Source organism: Rhodamnia argentea, chromosome 3 (genome assembly GCF_020921035.1).
Source record: "Rhodamnia argentea isolate NSW1041297 chromosome 3, ASM2092103v1, whole genome shotgun sequence".
Taxonomy (NCBI): domain Eukaryota; kingdom Viridiplantae; phylum Streptophyta; class Magnoliopsida; order Myrtales; family Myrtaceae; genus Rhodamnia; species Rhodamnia argentea.
This window is the reverse complement of record NC_063152.1, coordinates 31544262-31553399: the sequence shown is the minus strand read 5'-3', so window position 1 is coordinate 31553399 and position 9138 is coordinate 31544262. Positions and strand designations below refer to the sequence as shown.

The window sequence follows — 9138 nt, the reverse complement described above, 5'->3', positions numbered from 1 at the left end:
GTTATGGCGACGATGCTCAATGGGGACATTGTTTGTGCCAATTAACCACCATCCTCTTTACCTATCGAATTTCTGAAGAACACGTATCCCACCCTCACTCGATAGCGGACACGCACTTTTTAACACGAATATTCTATACTAGTATTAAGTAAAATTCAGATCGATGTATATGACCGGCTTGTTGGGACGTCATGATAGCAAATATCAAGCCCTGTCCATTTGCACGTCACGCACATGACGCTAGGCAATCCGTAATCCAATTATCTAACACGCGAAATCAGAATTAATGATGTTTCATGCTGCCCTAAATTATGAACACGAGTATGACACGTCCCCAAATATGTTAGTTGCGAACTTTTTTTTTTCTTTTAATGGTGACTATGAAAAGTGAAAACCACGCGTCGTTTCTTTTCAGCCGCAAAAGGACCCCCTATTTCTGGCACGTTGAAAATGTCCGCGTTTTTGTCCAATAGTAATAGTTTGTCTGGTCAAATCCATAAGTACGAAAAAAAAAACTGCCACTGCGGGGTCCACTTAGCGTCCTCTTTCACACCTTGTCCCGTGTCCAAACCGCACCAAAGCGGGGTGGGACCCATTCAGTCCATCTACTGTATATATGTCCATGTCTCTCAACCATCACTCACGAAGTCAAAATCTTCAAGCGTAGCCATATTCTTCATGAACACTTCCATGCAACTACAGTCGGACGTGCTGGTGCCGGAGCAGTCGTCGTCGTCGCCGCCATCGGAATCCTCCCCTAGCCACCCCGCGTGCTCTGACGAGGTTGGGGTCGTGGTGCTGGCGTCGAGCAGGCCGAAGAAGCCAGCTGGGCGGAGGGTCTTCAAGGAGACGAGGCATCCGGTGTACCGGGGGGTCCGGCGGCGGAACAGGGGCAAGTGGGTGTGCGAGCTCCGGGAGCCCAACAAGAAGACCCGGATATGGCTCGGGACGTACCCGACAGCGGAGATGGCCGCGCGAGCCCACGACGTGGCCGCGCTGGCCCTCCGTGGGAGGCAGGGCGGCGCGTGCCTCAACTTCGCCGACTCCGCCTGGCGCCTTCCCGCCCCGGCGTCCCACGACGCGGCCGAGATACGGAGGGCCGCGGCGGCTGCGGCCGAGGCGTTCCGGCCTGCCAATGCCGAGGAGGCGGTCTCTTCGGGGGGCGAAGCCAGCGGAGGGAGCATATGCACCGGCCGAGAGGCAAGTGTGGGTGCTCCAGATGATGATGATGATCATCATCATCATAAAATGGTCAAGCAAGAGAGAGAGTGCGACTCCATGGAGATTGAAGAGACGACGTGGTTCGACATGAAGAAGTGGCTCGAGGGTCCTCTTCTATCTCCGACGCCACACGATGCCAGCGTTCATTTCAGCTGGAACTCCGATGAGGACAGCGATCATGCAGATATTTCCCTGTGGAGCTACTCCTTGTGACGACGACGATGTAAATTACGCAGCTTAGTTGTTTGGGACAGGCGAGGCACCTGGTTTTTTTTTTTTTTCTTCTGGTGGAATCATTGTCTCGTTCGTTGACTTTTGTTGTCTGGTCAGAGTGATAATTCTGTCTATACCTGCCTCTGGGGTTTGGAAAGAGTATTGCATGGCAATGCGGGCTATATAGTTTGGCTTACTTATTAAGGAGAGAAAGAATGGACACTTTTAAGCTTCATTTTGTTTCCCGGAATATGCTTCATTTTAGAAAATATTTTTGAGAAAACCTACCAAAACATGGGACCCACGTTATCAATGAAAGCGATGTACCTGTACCTGGACTAGCGAGCAGCGGACCGGAGAACGGGGAATGAATTCCGTGCACGCACGCGCAGCGAACACGGACGGGGAGAGAGAGAGACAGAGAGACAGAGAGAGCGTACCTAACCTAGTACATCAGGATGCAATTGGCCTTCCAGATCAGGTAAGAACGTTGAATTGTCGGACAAAGATCGGACAGTCCATGATATTGACTGGGCCTAGGCCTAAATGTCCTTGCCTTTGCCTTTGCTTTCGGCCCACAACGTTTTTGCTCCATCGGATCTCTCCATACCATAGAGAAACATTCAAGATTTCTTCTTCCTTTATTATTATTTTTTTTTTGTGAGTGTCGGCGATACATTCAAGAATTTGGTGTGGCCAAAATTGACTATGAATAGCTGATAGAATCTCTCGTTTTGTGCTTTGAAAGAGGCGGAGACTGAAGGATTTCGTTGTCGGAACTAGTAATCACCGTTTGTGCTACTGAGGTGAGGTCTTGTGAGGCTTGGAACAAGCTTTCTAACGCGACATCATTCGGAAGGTTGGATAGCCAAAAGTGGGAACCATAATGTTGCCTTTTGAATCCCTTCAACAGTTGCTAAACAATTTAAGTGAATTTGATTAGGATGATGCGCTTCTTCTTGAATAGTCTGGATCCTCCCGTCGAGAGTCATTTTGAACGTCTTACTAGACTTTTCCGCCTAAATATGATAAAGCCTATGAAACAAACTGCTATTATCATTTTATTTTATTTTATTTTATTTGTTGATAATGAAAGGGACGAAGCCCAAATGTCATACCAAACTCGCCGAACGAAAAACTCGCCTAACAAAACTTGATCATGATCTCCTAACAATAAAGAAATCAAACGTCTCGATGGCCTATTTAAAACTAAAGTATCATTTACATAACATGAGTGAATAACTCAATTTGCTAACCAATCAGCACATGAGTTTCCTTCCTTACAAATTATGCAAAAATTTGACATGCTGAAAATACAATAAAAGTTTCTGAATCTAAGAAATGAGCATATCACCAAAGTTCAGAGAGGGATAATTTCCGGAGCAGTGAAATAGTAGCTTGCGAGTCTACTTCCATAATAAGTTTAGGGATGCTCAAAGAAATGGTCATTTTAAGACCCAAGAGGATACCCCATAGTTCTGCTTTGAGCGTAGAGCAAACTCCAACAATCTTAGCAAATCCAGCGAGCCGGTTGCCCTAGTCATTATGCAGAAATCCACCTACTGAAGCAAGGCCTGTTTGACTAAAAACAAAAAGTAGGCCCGAGTTGCCTTTAGAGGCCCCATCAGAATTGAGCTTGACCAACCAGTTGGAGGAGCACTCCAACCCACAAACTTATCTCTTTTCTCTATTTGAGGAGATAATCTATGTTTTGCCACTCGAACCAATAAAATGCCCTTAACATGAATTAGAATCAGGTACAAGGGTTCTCCGATGAGACAAAAATCTTTCTCAAATAATCGTTTATTCCTTTAGTTTCAGAAGTGCCAACAAGTTACTGCAAAAATAAGTGACCAGTCCTCTTGGATGCTAGTTGAAGAACTAGATAGGTAAGTCTTGAGTAAAGAAATTGCTCCGAAAACTTGTAGGTAAAAACTTTTGCCAAATTGCCTTTGCATACTTACTGTCTCTAAGTACATGCATAATTGTCTCCGGAGAGTATGGTCATACTGCACAACAAGAATCTGCTATGAGTGAGCATACACTAGTGAGAGATCAACCACAAGAAGCTTTTGATTCTTTGCGGCCCATCCCATTTCCACACTAAACTCTAGAGTCGATTAGTCATCATTTCTTGTGTTGGCGCCATTAGTTCCTGCGCTTCTTTAAATGTGAAAGAACCATTGCTGTTGCTGGCCCAGATTAGCAAATCCTCACCATCACATTCAGAGGGTGGAACATTGATTAAACTCTCATCAAAATTGGTTCAGGTAGAACACCTATAAAATCTCTGTCTTTCAGCTGCTACTGAACGGGAAGTGGTAGCACGTCAGTATATCCAAACATGCTTTTCAAAGAGAGCTCGATAAAAGAAGTGGAGTTTAAAAGGTCCAATCTCTGACCCGGGAGTTAAATGTTCTAATACATGGAGTCGGACCGAGACAACTCATAAAGGAAAAAGGAAAATATTAACCTAAAACGGTGAAGCAACGACTGCTTCACCATCTCTAATTTTTTCCGAGGAAAATGCTTGACTTGTTTAACCGAAAGGAGATCTAATCAGAGAGTATAGAGGAACAGCCATCTTGAATCTCCCCTTCACAAACTTTATAGCTCTACATGATTTTTGCGGGAGTCAGTCTTCACTTCATTAAAAAAACAGAGAAAAGCAGAGTGAACAAACAAATCTCTCTCTCTCTCTCTCTCTTTCTCTCTCTCTCTCTCTCTCTCTCTCTCTCTCGTACAGTGTACGACTGAGGGAAGGCCCATGGCAGCGCCGAATCGGCTCGGATCTGCAGTACCAACGTGCACAATCAAAAGTGGCAGGTGTTTTTCATTTTCTGCTGCGCTCTTCTTCTTCTTCTTCTTCTTATGTAATTGTCGAAGCCAAACGAAAAATGACTTGCACACGTGCTCAAGTGCGGGAAGTGTGGTCAGCGAGCATGGGAGATGGCGAATGGCGAATGCCCATCTGATTCTGCAAGTCAACTTCCGGTCTCACTCCCGTCCAAAGCCAACCCCATTCAATTCAATTCAATTCAATTCAAAAGGCCCAATTTTTATATGTTTCTTTGGAGATCTCTGTCAAAACTTTCAAATCCATGACAATAAGATAACCAAACTTGCGATTCAAAAAACCCCCCATCGCCTCAGGAGAAGAAGCTCGGATGAAGCTTCTTCTCCTGTTCTTCTCTCCACTTCTCCTTCTGCTTCCTCTGTCAAATTCTGCAACAAAATAATGCGGGCCTGTCAGTTAATATTTCTCCCCCCTTCACCTTGAGATCTTCACTGAGCTATAGCTAGGAACTTACCTCTATGTCTCTCTCTCCCCCCTTCACTTTGGCTACTATAAATTCTTCTCTCTCCCCTCACTCCCTCTCGCCACCATTTTTCTCAGCTTTAGCTTCAGCTTCATTTCTCATTGGTCTCTGTCTCCCTCTCTGTTCATGTACGTCTGACAATGCAGTGTTAAAGCAGTTCAGATGGTGAATTTATGGGAAAATTTTCCTCTGTAATTTCCTTTTCCACGAGCATTCAGCATTTTGCCATAAATGCTTCTTCTGTTTGACAAGAACCTTTCAGAAAGAGCGCTCAATCTCTGTCTCTCCAGCAATTCCTGCCTTTTCTCATAAACTCCACTCGAAGTCATACGAAAGAACATAGTTACTTCTCTTTAAGAAAGTCCCATATCTTCTCTCTCTCTCTCCCCCCACTTGAAAAAGTTTCTTGAAAAAGCTTTGAACTTTCTGCTAAAGAAGCTCCCAATCCCGCCATGGAAATAACCACCGTTAATTTCCACCACCGGAAGTCCTTCAAGATCGACCCGCGCCCTCTGATGCTCAAGGACTACTTGCGGGATGACATGAGCTCCTGCTCATCCAACGGATTCAAATCCTTCCCCCGCCGACAGTGCTGCACCACCGTCCGATTCCTCCTCGAGATCGACCTCAAAGCGGCACCACCCTCGACCCCCTCGAAACGACGTCCGCGGAGAAGCAGTTCGCGCTCTCCGGCGACGGCCTCTGTTCTGCAGGGAGCCTCCGTCAAGGTCCTCAACGCCGTGAAACTCCTCCAGTTTCATTCCACCAAGTCTCCGTCGGGCAACGTGGCGAAGAAGAGCAAAGTTCGCAGCCGCAAGGGGCTCTTGCCACGGAGCCTCTCGCGGAAGCTGTGGAAGTGGAGCTTCTGGAAGAAAACGCCGAGACGAGAGGGGGGCGGCGAGGAGATTGGACGGCGGAGGTCCATCGAGAAGCGGCCGCCGCCGTCCTCCGATCGGAATGCCAACTCGGCAATCGCACCTCACAGGTTATCCACAAGCTCCAGCAGTAGTAACAACCGCCAGCACAGTAGCAGCTGGGACAGCAGCGAGTTCACGGCCGAGTTGGTCCGCTGTCCGAGCGGCGACTCGGAAATCTCCGCACGCCGAAACGAGGTCGTATTGGAGGATAAGGGCTTAGAGCGGAGGGGACCACACGATGAGAAGGTCAGCGATAAAGTAGGCGCAACACACGGCCAGGATTCCATCACAGCAACCCCCACCTGCTCTAAGGTAAACACCAACAGAGTTCAATTAAAATTTTGCCTATGTCTATTATAAGTGAGCAAGCAACGTGATTAAAACGACATCCAAGAAGTTACTAACAAGTACGGTATACTCGCGAGAGTAATTTTTCATTGACACTTCTTCATAAATGTCTATTATCAATTTTTTCTTTTCATGAATCTGGCGATTTCTATATCAACGTGAATTATCTAATTATGGACAGAAGAAAATGGTATTAGAGCATTGGTGTAATTCATGCAAATTAATGTTAATTTGTCTTTGATTATTTTGAAGAATTTGGGTAAATAGGCTAATAATAAAGGAAAAAAAAAACCGAGGGACCTATGTGGAAATTACACGACAAAGACAGCTGGAGCTGCCGGTTGCATAGCTTCCACGTGTGGTTGGTTCTACATGTCTCGGGAAATAATATGGTATTTCTCGGGACGGTGCAATGGAATCCCATCGAGCTTTTCAAGGCCCTAGATCCCGCTACGTGTAGACCTGTCTACGCGGAATCAACGGCGTCGAATAGTGCAAGACCATTAATATCCATACTGCGCGGAATACTAGATCCCCCCTCCGCCGAATAAGGTTCCCTCGGCTCGCCACGTGTGCGTTGATCTGCGACCTTCGCTGCGGAATAATTTTTTTTTTAAAGTGCAGCACTTTTTTTTTTTTTGGTCAATAAAGTGCAGCACTCGATTTTGTGTTAGGTGGTTGTGGAAATTTTTTTGCCCGTCCAGAAATGGAGTTTCAATTTAAATTCATAATAGATAAGTTTCATTTATTTTATGTGCCATAGTTAGGTGCTGGTCTCCTGTGTATAGTAAGTAGGAAGGGCAATTTAATAAAGCCAAAAATAGACATAAATTAATTGGACCGACTAGGATGAAATGTAGATAAGTCAAGTGGATAGATGTCGATTCTTGTTGGCTAGTGTGTTGCTGCCATTGGATTCGAATTTTTCATTTTATTATTTGTATGAGCTTACTTTTATTTTCGCTTCAAACCGTTAGTCACGTAAAACTCGATGTGATTGAGTGAAAAAAATAATTAGGATGCTGTTGTTGTTATTATTATTTTTTTTGGGTAAGAAGGATGTCATTATTAGGGTGATTGGATCCTTTTCCTTTTTGACTTCTCTTTGTTTAGGTAAAAGTCAAGCAATAATTGCATCGGATTAACGCTAAATAACTTCTTCAAGAAGGATGTCATCCCATTAAAATAGAGTTGGGCTCCTTTAAAGTCAAGGACATTCATCAAATATTTCATTTTTGGGGACATGGAACATGCTTCAGCATGTTCAGCACCAAATGGGCAGCGTTAGAGACCAAGTACCTTTTGAATTGCCTTCTAACATCATTGTTGTCACCGCCGCCGCCGTCATTTTCCTTTATTTTGTCGAAGTAAATTGGTTCGTGACTTGAACCGACCGGGTCGTGCGGTAGACCATCTAGCTTTCGTATCCTCGATGATGGAAATTAAACTGACAGAACCTGACTGAGGAAAAAAAGACAAAGTGTTGAGGACCTCTGAGATTGTTTTGCATGAAATTTGAAGGTCATATGTGCACTTGGGCATCTAATATATGGAGAATGGACACATAATTGCAGGGCAAATCTGAACTATATTCCCTCTCTTCCCTTGCAATTTGTGCCTGTAAGTTTTAGCTAATGCCTGTTCATTTTACGCAGCAAGAATGGCCTAATGAGGAGAAGGAGCAGTTCAGTCCAGTGTCTGTGTTGGACTGTCCATTCAAGGATGATGAAGACATTGCTTCACCCTTTGGTTGGAGCCCCTCGCGCATTGGAGGTCGGTCTCTCTCTCTCTCTCTCTCTCTCTCTCTGCAATGGTGCTAAACCCTACATTGTTGGACGATAACCTAAAACTGTTCACTCACTATTTTCCTGAACTAGTTGGTCCAAAAAAAGTTATTGTGGTTAACTTCGAATGAGAGTCAAAGTTCTTGTGTGCATTACATAACTGGAGGTACGATGTTTGTGATGAACAGGTGCTAAGCAGAGGCCCAAGCACAAGGCGCGCCGGTGCGAGAGGCTTTCTCGACTGAAGCCGGTACAGCTGGAGAAGAGGATCGCCTTATCGGAGCTTGAAGGCGAATCTCTGGTGCAGCACTCGAGCTTGACCCCTAGCCCGAGCGTTCTTACCGAGGATCAAGACGGCGAAACCGAAATCGAAGAAAAGATTCGAGAATTGCTTGATGCCACCATGGGAGTTAACCCGTCTTTCGTCTCGAAGGTGGACATTCTCCTGTTGGACTTCTTTCGAGAGAGGCTGGAGGAGGAGGAGGGCACGAACAAGATCGCGATCGGAGGATCATCGGATGAACTAGAGACCGAACTGCTGAAGGTAGCTGATGGTTGGATCAAGGGACAACCCCAGGAAGTGTTTCTAGGATGGGAGGTTGAAGATGGGAGGGATGCTTACATTAAGGACATGGAGAGGAGAGAGAGATGGAGAGATGTGGGTGAAGAAAAGATGGGAGTTGCTTTGGACTTGGAGGTTGAGGTTTGGAGTTATGTGATGGATGAAGTCTTGCTTGATATTATCTTTAGCTGAAAAAATGTGGAAATTAGAGAGGAATAAATTAGGTTGATTTCCCCCCTCCTTTTTTTTTGTTCTTCTTGGATGAGAGCATTCGCTAGTTCAATTTTGAAGTGTTGATTGAAAAAGGAGCTGAGAGCTGTCTCTTCTCTGTCCTTTTGACGGGTATGAATCAATTTTTGAATGGTATTGTTGCCCATAAAATAATTCACTCCATCATGGAGGGACCATAACTTGAGGGAGCGACATTGATTGCAAATGTTGGCAAAAGGGTCCAAGATGGGGGGCAAAATGCACACACATACATTGGCTAACCTAGTGGATAAGAGTAGTAGGATATGGAACATAATCAAATTTCAAAGCTGGGGAAATTTGCAACAAGAATCCGTGCATGTTCTTGATGAAGCACATCTTTGATTCTTCGTTCATGCATCGTGCATGCAAAGCGATCACATTTAGAAAGCACCAAGCTCGTCACGATGTTTGTATGAAAATGTTCTTCAAAACTATTTTTGGTGAAAAAAAATCGAAAAATTATCTATTGAGGCCCATCGTTTTTTTCCTCCCAAAGTTTTTGGTGAAAACATGCACGGTGC

The 9138-nt window shown here is 45.0% G+C and overlaps 2 protein-coding genes across 2 annotated transcripts; both read left to right on the top strand.

Annotated features, from left to right (window-relative positions):
* Positions 1-650: 650 nt before the first annotated feature.
* On the top strand, positions 651-1551 carry LOC115746495 (dehydration-responsive element-binding protein 1E-like). Its single transcript, XM_030682280.2, has one exon. It carries the CDS (start codon positions 679-681, stop codon positions 1432-1434), a length of 756 nt encoding a protein of 251 aa, XP_030538140.1. The 5' UTR covers positions 651-678; the 3' UTR covers positions 1435-1551.
* A 3003-nt stretch (positions 1552-4554) lies between these two features.
* Positions 4555-8626, top strand: LOC115746498. Its single transcript, XM_030682284.2, has 3 exons — positions 4555-5983; positions 7675-7792; positions 7992-8626. The coding sequence occupies exons 1-3, from the start codon at positions 5207-5209 to the stop codon at positions 8555-8557; spliced, it is 1461 nt and encodes a 486-aa protein (XP_030538144.1). The 5' UTR covers positions 4555-5206; the 3' UTR covers positions 8558-8626.
* The last annotated feature ends 512 nt before the right edge of the window (positions 8627-9138 follow it).